Source organism: Lithobates pipiens, unplaced genomic scaffold (genome assembly GCF_037356315.1).
Source record: "Lithobates pipiens isolate NorthernLeopardFrog02 unplaced genomic scaffold, aLitPip1_a1.2 Scaffold_19, whole genome shotgun sequence".
Lineage (NCBI taxonomy): Eukaryota > Metazoa > Chordata > Amphibia > Anura > Ranidae > Lithobates > Lithobates pipiens.
The window spans coordinates 91814777-91830124 of record NW_027507764.1 but is presented as its reverse complement, the minus strand read 5'-3'; the positions used below and the strand labels follow the sequence as shown (position 1 = coordinate 91830124).

The following is a 15348-nucleotide window of genomic DNA, read 5'->3' as shown; positions in this document are numbered from 1 at the left end:
CGGCCAGACCTTCTCTTGCAAGGTCCAGTGTTCCATCCTACTTTACAAACGCTAAATTTAACTGTTTGGCTATTTAGACCCACACTCTGAAGAATCGTGGGTTGTCAGGTTCAGTAGTTTCTACCTTGGTTATTGCAAGGGAGCCGGCCTCCATAATTTTATATTATGGAGCCTGGGAAACGTATGTCTCCTGCTGTGAAGCCAGGGGTTGCACCCCAGGAAATAGGTCAAAGACTTGACTTTCTGCAGATGGGGTGAGAAATAAAGCTGGCCTTAAGGACTGGTCTCAGCCTTATTGGTATTATTTCAATGACCACTTACGTCACATTCTTTGGTTCGTAGCTTTATTCAGGGGATAACACAGCTTAATCTCTGGTTGGGTAACCCTTGGGACTTGAATTTAGTTTAGTTTTGTCTGCATTAGCCTTTTTTTAGCCTTTTTTTGCCCAATACGACATATTCCCTTGGTCTTTTTTTGGCAAGGAAACATTTTTTTTTTTTCTGGTAACCATATCTGCTGCAAGAAGGGTATCAGAATTGAGACATATTTTATTCACAAGGATAAGGTGGTATTGCGTACTCATCCTAACTTTTTAACAAAGGTAGTATCAGGTTTTTATCTAAATCGGGATATTGTCCTACCTTCATTTTTCCAGAACCCTGTTCTTTGGAAGAAAAATCACTGCATTCTCTTGATGTGGTGAGAGCAGTCCAAGTCTACTAAAAGGCGATTGCTCAGATTCGGAAAACGGATGTTTTGTTCATGTGCTAGTAATCATTATAAATGGCTTTGCTCCTTGCAAGTGGAAGGCTACATGTAGCACAATATAATGGTAATTTACAGAAAATGACATTTTAGATTTGCAAACTGATATTGATTGAAGGATGGTGTGCTAAAGTATAATTTCATTCTGTGTCCTGCAGGTGAGACGGTGCCTGTTGATGAGCAGTTTGACAAGGAGAAGGCCAATCTGGATGCATTTGTTGTGGACAATGTGGTAGCCAATGATAAACCAGCTGTGACACTTACTGCTAATTTCACTGATGCTGATAGAAGACACGGTGAGGATGAAGTTGCTAAACTGTATAAACAGCTGGATGACAAGGTAAACTTTATTCTGTACATTTATAATATGTTTTAACATAAAGAATGTGGCACGAATCAGTATCTGAGTTGTTTACACACAGTAGTGATGTAGACATCAGCAGTAGCCACAGGGCCCAGCTGGAGGCATCTAAAAAAGTCGGAAGTGTTGGCTAGGAGCAACACCTGTATCTCTTCAAAAGAACTAATATCATTTGCTGCCCTTTGGGAATGCAAGTATTAAACCTTGTTCACACAGGTAAAAATTGCCCTTCTATGGATTTTCGTGGCAAGTATACTGTAGATGCTTGCGGCTGGGGTCCTAGCTGTTCAAGCGGCTGCTCTGCCTGTACAACTGTGCATCCAGTGGTTACCTGTGATTAAGAACAGAAGTCTGTTACTGATGGAAATCTCTCTGCGTTTTAGAGGAGCCATCTGTTTCTAATAGCAGGTAACTACTAATTAGAACTAAAAAAAAAAAAAAAAAAAAAAAAACGCATTGAGGGCTCTATTGGATGTTAAAAAGAGAGCATCTGGCACAATACCATAATACATAGCATAAACCTCACAAAACAATAGAGCAGCACTAAGATAAATAAAATGTACAGTTTTTAAAACAATTGTCATCTCAAATTAAAAATAAAAACAAGAAATCCAAATTTGAAGCCAAAAACTCCATTCCATGTTTGTTCGATTTTTGAGGGAAATGAGATTTAGATACCAAACACCACTAAACCTCATGATAAACCACACAGCACCTCAGTGCTGTGTGACCCCCAATAAAAGTGGTCAACCAGCACTTGTGTATTAATCCAAGTAAACCAGCTTTCTTCAAAATCGCATCAAACAATGGTACTGCTGCGCTGTAATCGTTGTGAATATATATACTCAATTGAACATAGTATCATGAAAAGAAAGGCACGCTCTCTATTGTATAATCCCGATAAAAACTGATTTAATTGGCGAGCATCTTTTATTTGTAGATGCCCTTACAATGAAGAGATGACAACCAGGCCCTTTATATCATATAAACTCGTATTTCTCTTTCAATAATTTTTATTGAATTTTAATCTTTGATAAATACATCATGTATCATCAAAAAAATAGGTATAAAGCAAATACATAACATAAAAGAGAGAAAGTATAAATAAACCAGGATTCATCAATCAGTGAAAGACAAGTTATACAAGGTATCTTATACATTTATATCTGGGACTATTGTAGGGCATGAAAGACTTGGAATGTAAGGATGCACTTCTTTTAGGTGTACAACCTCTAAGTAAAAAATGTTGTCAATGGTCTAGAACCAACGAGAAAAAGCAATAAGCTACCTAAATCTTAATAAGGTTATACGTGGTCTCTTGAGGCCTGAAAAGGAAAGCTATAAATGTTGTATAAGAAGAGAAGCTAAGCTCGATCCAGAGCGATGATAACCTATTATGAACGAAAAGCAGTATATGGGAAATAAATTTCCATAGAAACTTCTATATGGCAAATAGCCTAGGAATAAGTAGATAAGACCTTCACTAAGTAGCTATAGTCCAGTCTGCTCTCCTTATGTTTGGTATCTATCATTAAGAGGCTTCGTAATATACAAATCTGAAATTTATATTAATGATATATAAAAAAAGAAAAAAAATATATATATATAAAAAAAAAAAATTAAGGCCTAAGTGGGGGGGTAGAAGGTTTAATTCGTAAACAATAAACTCGTATTTCATAAACCAAGGTGGCTGTGGCTGAATTGCACATGCGTAGAAGCGTGTGTTTCGTCTCTGCCCTACTAGTTTTGTTGCTTTTACTCTTGACCACAAGATGGTGCATTGTAGAAGTTGTCAACACTTGCTTTTATATAGTATCATTCATGAGACAACACTGAATGTTTGGCTCTACAATTTGTATGCAGGGTTAACTATCGATCTCCACCCTGTGTACTCTGCTCTAATTAGGATGTTTTCCTACTTGTGGTCTGTATAAAAGGGACTAGTGGCAGTGTGTATCCCATGCTTGTGATGTCATCTTTGACGACACTAGTAGGGCAGAGACAGAGCACACACCACAGCCATCTTGCATTCCGGAACATGAGCTGTTTTATATGATACGAAGTGCCTGGTTGTCATCTCTTCATTGTAAGTGCATTTGCCACATTAAATTGCTGCTTTAATTTGGATTACACTATGGAGAGCGTGTCTTTCTTATTCATGATACTATGGCCAACTGAGTATAAATACACATCGATTACAATGAAGCAGTACCATTGCTTGTCGTGGTTTTGGGAAAAGCCGGATATCTTGGACTGAAACACAAGTGCTGGATGACCAATAAGGGTCATATAATTCTGGTAAGCCTCCCTCTGTTGCACACTGAGGTGCTGTGTGGTTTATCATTAAGTAGTTTGGCATCCACATTTCCCTTTATAATCGAATCACAGAATTCAGTTTTTGGCTTCACAATTTGGATTTTTTTTTTAATTTGTAGTGACCCAGTTGATATGTTCATTGTACTATTGTATTGCATATACACTCTAATATATCTTGGTTCTGCATTATTTTGTGATGTTAAGCTGGTAACCCCTGGCTATACTGATAGACACTTAGATGCTTACAGCAGTAGAATAGTGCAGCTGCTACTTATCAGAACACCTAGGATTCCAGCTGCAAGTATCGAAGTATACGTGAAGCAGAAATTTGTAGGAGGGCACTTGTTACTCACATGAAGGAGGCCCTAAACTTCTTAGAGTGCCTATGTTTCATTGTTGTTGTTTTTGTTTTGTTTGTTTTTTTTTTTTTTTTTTTTTTCTACGGTGACAGACTTGTTTTAACTTTTGTCAGCTCAAAAGTGAATTGTAAATACAACCAACTGCATTTATAATGCCCTATTTGCAAAAGGTAACAAGGAATAAACATAGATTTTATCTCTTGCCTCTGTCATGTTACATGGCTTTGTGGTTTGCAGAAACTGGATATTATGTTACGTTTGCACAGCTGTGGACAGGTGTTGGAGCCTTGTTTCTCCATTTTTTTTTTTTTTTTTTTAGGACTCCAACTTTAGTGGTTGTAAAGCCACATGTATTACCCTGATTCTCTGTTTCAGGTCCCTGTTCAGTAGAGTGTATGTGTGTGTTTTCCTAAAATTATAATGCTAAATGCCTTCTTTGCAGAGCCCTGCTGGGATGTCAGTGATGTCATGTGACCTCCCTCTGCTTCCCTTCCTGATGTGAGTACAGTGGAGGGGGCTAAGGTTCCCCTCCAATGAATGCAAGCCAGCAGATGGAGGTCACGTGTCTGCACATCAGGGTTCTGCTGTGCATTTAGCATTATAATTTTAGGAAAAACCCACAATGTAGTTAACAGAATCAAAGTAATACATTTTTCTTTACAAGCACTGGAGCAGCTGCAGGGAGTAGAATTACACAGGCAGGAGAGGAGAGGGGCGGGAAGATGATTGGCTCACACAGACTATGGAAATGACAGAGGGGGGAAAGGAGAGATGCTGAGGAGAGAGCAGGGTGATGGAGGCACGTAAACTGACCACGGTATTGGGAATCCGCACCCATAATAAACATGGTCAGTTTAAACGGGAAGGCAAGATAAACTAGATATTATACAACATAGAATGGGAAAAATTACACTGCATAAACACTATGCTATATATTATGCTTAAAGGGACAGGAGCAATTTTTTTTTTTTGGGTGGGTTGCAACCACTTTAATCAAGAAAATCAGGTGGACTTCTGTCTACAGTGGTCCCTCTTCTAATAGGTTGTGATTACTGAAATTGTCAAGTTGGTTGACATTCTAGCTACTGGCTGCTGTGTTTTTAAAATTTGGTGTTTGTCCTACAGCATTCATTTGAACATTTTTTATTTTTATTTTTTTACCTTCCAGGATGAAGAGATCAATCAGCAGAGTCAATTGGTAGAAAAACTGAAGCAACAAATGTTGGATCAAGAAGAGGTAAGCACTTGTACAGAAACATTAAGATCATTACTACATTATTTGAAGGCTGTGTGTGCTATATTATACATTTACAGTATGCAGCACTGTGTGAGTTGGCCTGAGTAGTTCTCAACTGTTCAGAGAAAGCCTTGTATTTTTATCAATGAATACAAGGCTTCCTCTGGAGAAGCGGCAGCTGTTTTCATGATCTCCACCTCAGCTTGGCTCAAACAAAGTAAAGTGACAGGAATCCTGGACTTCTCCTTTTAATGCTTCTATCCATGTCCCATCGTACATCTTTTGCACTGTCTCCCTTTCTTTCTTGAAAGGTTGTTCTTACATATGTGAATTCATACTAGTGTTCTATGTGAATGTCCTATATATTCCATGTTTATGTATTAGTTTTAAAGTATGTTTATCTCTCAGCTACTGGCCTCCACAAGGCGGGATCAGGATAACATGCAGGCTGAATTAAACCGCCTACAAGCTGAAAATGATGCCTCCAAAGAGGAAGTGAAAGAAGTCCTCCAGGCCCTGGAGGAACTGGCTGTCAACTACGATCAGAAGTCTCAGGAAGTAGAAGACAAAGCTAAAGAATATGAGATTCTTAGTGAAGAGCTTAGTCAGAAATCGGTGAGGTTCAGGTTTCTTGGTTTATCATAGCTAATTTTAACATGTTTAGGAGGATTGTGTATGTATTCATGCAAGAGGTAACAGGTGGGGGCATTTTTATTACATAGAGGGTCTACAAATCGGGCATGTTCCTATTTTTCTTGGATATCCCGAAGGGAAGAAATTTTTTTAACCACTTACTGACCGCCCACATTGTACTGTGGATGAGGTTCTGGGTTTCGGGTGCGTGTCCACCCCCCCCGGCTCCTGCTGTGAATGTACACAATGGGGTAGCCTGTCAGCAAGTCCTGGTCAGTGATTCACACCTGGGACCTGCTGATCGGCTATGTACATTTACGTCTTTGACCTTCTGATTGGCTATGTACATTCACAGCCCAGAGCAGGGATCAAAAACTTAGAGATAAACTAGTAAAAGCAGCACACTTTACAAATATTTCACATAGGTGGGCACATATTTAACTGCTTCCCAGCCAGTGTCATTAGTACAGTGACCGTGTATATTTTTAGCACTGATCACTGTAATAATGTCACTGATGTTTATGGCATGTTTATGTTCCTCTAAGTGTCAAATTGTCATTATAAGCCATTGATCGCCACCAAAAAATAAAAATTCCCATGTATATACACCATAGTTTGTAGGCACTATAACTTTCACACAAAATCCATATACAATTATTGGGATTTTTTTCTTTATCAACATCATTGGCTGTTTTAAATGTTTTATAGCCAAACGTTTTTTTTTTTTTTTCATGCCCAGTGTTGATTACCACCAAAAAAAATCTCTATTTGTGTGGAAAAAAAAAATCTATCTCTATATCTATATCTAGATAGAGATATATCTATCTATATAGAGATATATCTATCTAGATATAGATATATATCGTTAAGGTAAAAAAAAAATAGTTCTTGCTGTGCCCCTACCCCCCACCAAACACCTGTATTGATCCAGCGCTGTGCCCGGCTGCAGCTCTTCTCTCCTCTCTCCCTCTTTTCACAGGCTGCACTGACGGCGAGAGCCAATGGCTCCTGCTGCTGTCAATCAAATCCTGAGAGTAGAGAGTTGGGGGCACAGCCAAACTGTGCTGTAAGGGTGTGTCTGTTAGGGAGACACAGCCCAGCTCAGGAACACACCCATATGTATGCCCCTATAGCACATAACTTTCTATAGAGGCACAGGCAGTGGAGCAGACAGCCCAAGCGGAAACCAGTAAGAGGAGGTAAGGGGCCACTCTGTGCAATACTTTGTACAGAGTAGGTAAGTATAATATGTTCTTTTAATTAAAAAAAAAAAAAAAAAAAAAGTTAGCCTTTACAACCGCTTTAACAAATTCTAAGATCCCCTAAATGGCAAAACAAATTTGTTGAAGGAATCGGGGGAATCCGAAGTGCTTTACTATTTATAAGTTTAGAGAAGTGTGCGCTTATGAGTGGCACTAAACACTTGGATACAAAAAGCCAAGTTGGGGACCAGCTTGGTGCACATATACACTATAATGCCCTCCATTCTGTTTTATGATATATCCTTTTTTTGTCTAAAGAAGCCAGCATGCATTAAGATTCTAGGAAGCCTGTGCTTCTAATGACAAAAATGGAGAGAGCCACAGTTGAGCCATCTGTATTTGTTTAAGCACATTGACGTGTCCTCTGGATGTATCAATTCCTGGCTCAGCTCCTGTTTATCGCTTTGTGATCAGGCTGAGAATCGCTCCACAAGTTGACCTTTTGTAGTTCTGTTTTTTATTTTTAGGTTATTCTTAGCAGCATAGACTCTGAACTCCAAAAACTTAAAGAAATGACCAACCATCAAAAGAAAAGAGCTACAGAAATGATGACCTCTTTACTGAAAGATCTTGCTGAAATTGGTATCGCAGTAGGAAATAATGATTCCAAGGTAACTGGTCTGTCTCTTTCATGAATATATTTAGTATAGATAAATAATGCAAGCCTCCCTTTTCTCAGTATGCTTTCTGCAGGCCCCTCCTGAGGCTTAACTCCTTTTCTCAATTTGGAAATGTTCCTTAGATCCACGTGATACAGTCAATCTGGAATTAACCGGGCTGATGTTTTTATAAACAATACAGAAATGTTTGCTTGTACCCATTCGTATACACTGGCAAAATATTTGAATTACTTTGTAAAGTATTTTCTGTTGATGTGAGTCTGACTGGAAAAATCCATCTTTTTTTTTTTTTTCCCCAGGTTAGAACAATTTATTTTGTTTTAACCACTTACAGACCGGACCATTTTGCTGGTCAAAGACCAGACCACTTTTTGCGATTCGGCACTGCGTCGCTTTAACTGACAATTGCGTGGTCGTGCGACGTTGCTCCCAAACAAAAATGACGTCCTTTTTCGCAATAAGCGATTGATTGGTTTGCGCAAAAGTTATAGCGTTTACAAAATAGGGATAGTTTTATGGCATTTTTATTAATAATTTTTTATTTTTATTTTTTACTAGTGATGGCGGCGATCAGCGTCTTTTGTGACTGCCACATGGTGGACACATCGGACTTTTTTGACACATTTTTGGGACCATTGTCAGTTATACAGCAATCATTGCTATATAAATGCAGTGATTCCTGTGTAAATGACACTGGCAGTGAAGGGGTTAACCAGTGGGTGGCAGTGTAGGGGTTAAGTGTTCCTAGGGGTGTGTTACTAACTGGGGGGTTGGGCTTTCATTTAGTGAACACTGATCTCTGCTCCAATCACATGGAGCAGAGATCAGTGTCACTAGTTGCTAGGCAGATTGGAGAAATGCTGTTTACAACGGCACTTCTCCATTCAGCCGTCCCGTGAGACGATCGTGGGTATGCCCGCGGCGATCAAGTCCGCGGGACCCGCGACCAGACTCACGGGGGCCCCGACCGTCACGCGAGCAGGGCGGCACTGAAGATTGGACGTACCTGTATGCCAATATGCCTGCCCGTGCCATTCTGCCGACGTACATCGGCGTGCGCTGGTCGGGAACCGGTTAAAGAGGTACACGTCATACACTTCCTATTGGGAAATATTGACTTGTCCTGAGAACACTGCAAAGATATCTGTAGACCCCTGTGGTTTGGCCTTGTCTTATAGACTCAACCTTACGTTTTGTGTTTTTTTTTTTTTTTTTTCCCACTTTCAGGAGTCGAATAGGTTTAATTATTGGAGAGCAGGAAGAATCAATAAGCTACTAGATCCCTCACCAGCACCCTCGCAGTTCATTGAGAACTACTGGCCATCAGTTGCAGTAGCTGGCGGTACTTGTAGGCATTCATTCACAGGAAACTGTGAATGAATGACACAGCCACGTGGGCTAGTTTTAGCGGCGATTTACCGATGTTATAGCGTCATCTTTTGGCCGATAGCTGGGTGCTTTTGACCCCTGCTAGCGGCCGAAGAAAGTGTTGAAAGCGCCTGTGTCGTGGCACTGCCGGAGTGCTTTGCAGACGCTGCGGGAGCACTTGGGCTTTCACACTGGGGCGGCATATGAGACATTTTTCAGGTGCTATTTTAGTGCTAAAGCGCCTGAAATATGCATCCTAGTGTGAAAGGGGTCTAAAGAACAATCATGTGAAAAAAAAATTTGCACGTTCTCAATGAATGGACAAGGGACTTTTCAAAGTACTACAAAATTACATTTGCTTTCAACATTCAATTTGGGAATTCATTTCCTAAGCTGAAACTACAAACTGTTGAACTATGAGAAAAATATTCAATTTTTCTCGCATTTTCTCTCCACTGTGGTTGAAAACAAATATTGATTTATTACCACTAATTTTGAAAATTAAGCGAGTGTTCTTAAAACAAATTTTTGAACAAAATTCCACTAGTGTATAGCTGGTTTTAGAGTTATGATTGTTCCTCACCTTGAAAAGAGATTATGTGGCTTCTTCGAATCCTTCCCTTTGTTAGAGATATCATGAATAAACCCTGGAGTAACATTTTCTCCAGCAAATGCCCAAAAATATTTAATTTCTTCAACCTAATATACCGGTGTACCATGTGATGCGATCCTCCCATAGTCTTATGCATTGTAATTTATCGTGTGACCTTTGCTTAGCATCTGCCGGACCTTCAGAGCACATGCACTGCTGACGTCAGCAGCTGCATACAAGGTGTATATCTCCTAAACCATATAGATTTAGGAGATATTCATTTTACCTACAGGTAAGCCCTATTATACGCTTAACTGTAGCTAAAAATGTGCAATCGGGGTATACAACCGCTTTAAGAGTTTTTAGTTGTAGACATACTGCTGATAGAAACAGGACATGGTGTACTTCAAGTAAATGCTGAGAGAGGAATTGAACAATGAGGATGAGAGCAGATGGGTAGATGAAGCTGTAAAATGGAATGGGTGTGAGAAGCCTCCCCTGCCTGGAGGTAACTATTTAAATACAATTTTAATGGTATAGGTCAGCTTTTTAAGGCCAACTTTATAAGTTCGCTTAGAGCCCTTGTCCTGTGACTGTAGATGGCATTATCGGGCACCAATCAGAAAAGTTTGTCAGGCATCTACCAGGTCCAGTGGCTACAGGGAAATATAAATGTTCTATATTTGCATATTTTCCTGAAATGTTTGGATGTATTAAACCTGAACTCTGGTCAAACTAAAGTCTCCCCCCTACAGTGGACCTGTGCTTGCACTGCAAGGGTTAATTGCTTTTTTTGTCTAGGGGAGAGATGAAGGAAGATATATACTTACCTAATTCTCCCAGCTGAACACCGGTCACTGCACCTCCAGCGCCTGTGCGCTCTAGAGGTCTTGCGCAAGTGACCTATTCTTGATGTCGCCAAGCCCAGGACACGCTCCATAGACCTGCTTTGGATGTGAGGACATCAAGAGCAGTCCATCCCCTGGATCTTGGTGGGAGTACCATTTGTCAGTGGAGTCAGGATCAGTTGAGTATTGGGCTTCCTCCTGGCCAAAAGAGCACTTAACTCTTGCAGTGCTGGCACAGCCCCTCTGCTGGGGGTATTTTTACTTTTTGCCCAGAGTTGGGCTATAAAGAAAATTGGGTGTAATCAACTACTACTCCTCCATGTGGAGTGCTACATCTAGAAAGGAGCCACCAATTCAACCATTTTGTCTGTGTTGCTATTTTTAATTTGTCACTGGTTTAAATTGAGGCGAGCAGTGCACCCTGATTTTCACTTGACTGGTTATCAGTTGGCAGGCTTATGAAAACTGCTTGTTGATCCATTTGTTCAAAATAGAGTAACCTCCGCCAAGTAATAGGCAATTATCTCACATCTGCTATCTCCTGTTAGCAACCTGAAGTGAGTGGCATGATCGACGAAGAGTTCACAGTGGCCAGACTGTACATCAGCAAGATGAAATCTGAGGTGAAGAGCATGGTGAAGCGCTGCAAACAGCTGGAGGGCACCCAGTCTGAGAGCAATAAGAAAATGGAGGAGAATGAGAAAGAGCTTGCCGCATGTCAGCTTCGCATCTCTCAGGTAAGTTCTGCAACCCACGCTTGGGAGATGGGTGTTGTAAAAAGGTATTGTGTATCATGATTAGTTAGAAAAAGCCAAGTATTAAAACTCCAGCTCTGGCATGAACACTGCACATATGGCTTTATTAAAGCAGAACTCTAGGATGTTATAAAAGGCACACATTACTGCAGCTACTTATCTATTAATACATTTTTGAAAGCAAGCAGTGTAAGGACCTGAATCTGACCTGGTATCAGCTTTTTGCAATCCCCTATACAGCAGAACTTAGACTGGGAGAGATAGTATATGCTTGTGTTGTTTCTATCTGTGTTTGCTAACATTTTTACACAATAACTTGTCTTCCAGGAAGCTGTATTGAACGACTTAGACCCTATACACACTATTAGATTTTCCAAAACCACATAGTGCAAAGTCCTGCCTGATTGCATACAAATTGAAACCCTTAAGGTTTGACCTCATGTTATATGGTTTTGGTAAATCTGAAGACAAAAATCGAATAGTGTTTATGGGGTCCTATAGTCTTGTTGATCTCCTAGTAGTTATTTTATGTTGAGAACATTAGTTCTGGGTATATCTGTAGTCTCTCTTAAATGTAAGTCAGGTTGTGATACAACGTGCCAACAGTTGTGTAGAGAACTGAATTATCATCATTGGGTGAAGTTGTCCTTAAAGAAAAAATGTGTTGTCATATTAGGGTTAATTTACTAAAACTGGATAGTGCAGCCATGCATGGTAACCAATTGGCTTCTAACTGTTCAGTCAAGCGTTGACAAAAAAATATATATCTGGAAGCTGGTTTCTCTGTAGAGCTGCACCAGATTCTGCACTTTCCAGCTTTAGTAAATCCATCCCATTGTGTTATAGGTTTCTTGCGCCTGTTCACGTAGCTAGGTAATGCATACAGTTGTACTCATAAGTTTACATACCTTGGTAGAATTTGATTTGTTGGCCATTTTTCAGAGAATATGAATGATGAACACAAACATTTCTTTCATTCATGGTTTAGTGTTTGGCTGAAGCCATTTATTATCTGCGTTTAATCTTTTAAAAAAAATCTTAATGGCAACAAACTACCCAAATGACCCTCATGAAAATTTTAAATACCCCAGTTCTTGATACTGCGTATTGGCCTCTTTAACATCAATGACAGCTTGAAGTCTTTTGTGGTATTTGTGGATGAGGCTCTTTATCTTCTCAGATGGTAAAGCTGCCCATTCCTCTTGGCAAAAAGCCTCCAGTTCCTGTAAATTCTTGGGCTGTCTTACATGAGCTGCACGTTTGAGATCTCCCCAGAGTGGCTCAATGATATTAAGGTCAAGAGACTGAGATGGCCACTCCAGAACCTTCACTTTATTCTGCGGTAGCCAATGACAGGTCGACTTGGCCTTGTGTTTTGGATCATTGTCATGTTGGAATGTCCAAGTATGTCCCATGCACAGCTTCCTGGCTGATGAATGCAAATGTTCCTCCCGTATTTTTTGATAACATACTGCATTCATCTTACCAACAATTTTTGACCAAATTTCCTGTGCCTTTGTAGCTCACACATCCTCAAAAAATCAACGATCCACCTCCGTGTTTCAAAGTAGGAATAACGTACTTTTCATCATAGGCCTTGTTGACGCCTCTCCAAATGTAACGTTTATGATTGTGGCCAAAAAGCTCAATTATGGTCTCATCACTCCAAATGACTTTGTGCAAAGTTTGAGGCTCGTCTCTGTGCTGTTTGATGTATTGTAAGTAGGATATTTTGTGGCATTTGCTTAGTAATGGCTTTCTTCTGGCGACTTGACCATGCAGCCCATCTTTTTTCAAGTGCCTCCATCTTGAAACGGTCGCATTACATGTTTTCAGAGAGTCCTGTATTTCACCTGAAGTTATTTGTGGGTTTTTCTTTGCATCCTGAACAATTTTCCTGGCAGTAGTGGTTGAAACATTAGTTGGTCTACCTGACCGTGGTTTGATTTTAACAGAACCCCTCATTTTCCACCTCTTGGAGTTTGAACACTGCCAATTACCATTCTCAATTCCTTGGCTATCTCTTTATATCCCTTTCTTGTTTTATACAGTTCAACTACCTTTTCCCGCAGATCCTTTGACAATTCTTTAGCTTTCACCATGACTCAGAAGTGTCAGTGCAGCACTGGCTGAAAGATGCAAGGGTCTGTCAGGAGTCCAGAAACTCACTGACCTTTTTATATACGCACGCACATTACAAGGAAACCGATCACACGTGAGGATTGTTACATTTAATAGCCATTCAAACCCCGTTGTGTCGACTTTTGTGCATGTTATTGGGCCAAAATCACCAGCGTATGTCATTTGGGTAGTTTCTGTTGCCATTATGATTTAAAGAGTAAACACAGTTGATTGATTAATGGCTTCTACCAAGCACTAACCATGAGTGAAAAATGGTTGTGTTATCATTCATATGCTCTGAAAAATGGCCAAGAAATCAAAAACTTATGAGCACAATTGTATATTAATGCATTACGTTTAGATTACCTATATTATGAATATCTAATTTTGTTGTCTCTTTATAGCATGAAGCAAAAATCAAGTCCCTGACGGAGTATGTACAGAATGTGGAGCAGAAGAAGAGGCAGTTGGAGGAATCCGTGGACTCGTTGAATGAGGAGCTTGTCAAGTTACGGGCACAGGGTGGGGCTTTATACAGTGTTAAGTTGTATAAACCATCTCTGAAAGTCATTAGAAACTCCTCAGACCAGATATTCGAGAAAACCTGCTAAGCATTTTATTAAAGCAGGGAGGGGCAATGTGGGCAGGTAAATTATTTGCACTATGTCTGGGCGTGCTAATTATTTTAATTCATACTTTTTCAGATTTCAGCATGAATCTGCTTGCATTTTAAGTTTTAAAGTGCATTAAAAACAACTTATTCACGATCATCACAGAGCTCCTATTTTAGGAGCTGCCATTGCCCTACTGATATGAGCTGTGCTGGTTTCAGAGTGCAGCACACCTTTTGCAGTGTTGTGCTCAGTGATGTTTATGCAGCGATTCTGATAGCTAGGTAGCGACAGCCATTAGCAGTGGATGGGGACCTCAAATGTGCTAGGTCACAGCCATTGTGCTTGGTTCCATTTAACAATGGCTGTGACCTAGAACGGGACACGGACCCCCCCCCCCCCCCCCCTCCTGATTTCTTGTATGGGTGTTGTAAGCATTGGCAGGAAGGGAAAATCTCCCCCTCTGGGGTCAAAGTTGGAAATTGAAATCTGACCCCTTTCCAGGGATTTTTTTTTTTGGCCTTTTGTTAGGCTTTAATGTTATAGAGATATACTTGGCCTAAGGCTTAATTCCACTTTACCAAAATACCTTTGGGGGTGGGGGGGGGGGGGACTGATATGACTTATAGAGTTTTCAAACATTGGGCTTGTTATACACACTCTTGGCATTATAGCTAATTTGCGAAGACAGAACCTCTTGGGCTATTATCCCAACATTGGCTTCACTTTTCAACGAATGGGTGACTTACCGTAAGCACATTGGGCTGAAGTTCATAGTCTTCAGCTTGCATGCTTGCTCCAGGCCACTGACCCTCTATGTAGTGAAACAATGTTGGGATGATGGCCCACAAATCTGTTTGTCATCTCCAGATGAAATCCAGGGGACATCACTAGACGCAATTAATTGTAAAAAAAATTATTTTTCTAGAAAAAGTTCATGAAATGGAGAAGGAGCACTTAAATAAAGTACAGACTGCCAATGAAGTTAAGGTATGTTGATGATGAGCCTTTTAGGCTACTATTTTTTTGACGTGAAGTTTTTAATTAAAACACATTCATAACAAAAATTAATAAAGTGTTATTTCCCTCACTTAGCATGCTGTGGAGCAGCAAATTCAAACTCATCGGGAAAGCCACCAGAAACAGCTGAGTAGTCTGAGAGATGAGATTGAGAACAAGGAGAAGCTGATCACAGATCTTCAAGAGTAAGTTATTAATGTTCCCCTGCTATAGAACAAATTACTCTGACCTGCTATTTTGTTGATGAAAAGAAAATCTCTACGGTCTGTATCATTAGGTTATCATTGTTAGACTGCATATCATGGCTGAGTTTATATTGCAAAGCTGTCACTGCTCAAGTGGCTCCTTGGATATCTTCACTAATAAGTGACCAACCATATTCTCTTTGAGATGTCCTTTTACTTTGCTTTGCTCATGGCTAAGCAAATTGCAATCTGTAATATAAGTACATTTTTTTTTTTTTTTTTAGGATACGCATT

At 40.0% G+C, this 15348-nt stretch overlaps 1 protein-coding gene across 2 annotated transcripts in view; it reads left to right on the top strand.

Moving 5' to 3' along the window:
• KIF5B (kinesin family member 5B) overlaps window positions 1-15348 on the top strand; it is a 107606-nt gene that overhangs the window by 77661 nt on the left and 14597 nt on the right. Inside the window, exons 12-19 of one of the 2 annotated variants that reach the window (XM_077491078.1) lie at window positions 925-1106; window positions 4971-5039; window positions 5448-5654; window positions 7402-7545; window positions 10911-11099; window positions 13643-13760; window positions 14778-14839; window positions 14945-15054. In XM_077491078.1, coding sequence (XP_077347204.1) covers window positions 925-1106; window positions 4971-5039; window positions 5448-5654; window positions 7402-7545; window positions 10911-11099; window positions 13643-13760; window positions 14778-14839; window positions 14945-15054 — 1081 coding nt within the window. The remainder of the gene's footprint in view (window positions 1-924; window positions 1107-4970; window positions 5040-5447; window positions 5655-7401; window positions 7546-10910; window positions 11100-13642; window positions 13761-14777; window positions 14840-14944; window positions 15055-15348) is intronic. The other variant, XM_077491077.1, reaches the window with a different exon arrangement.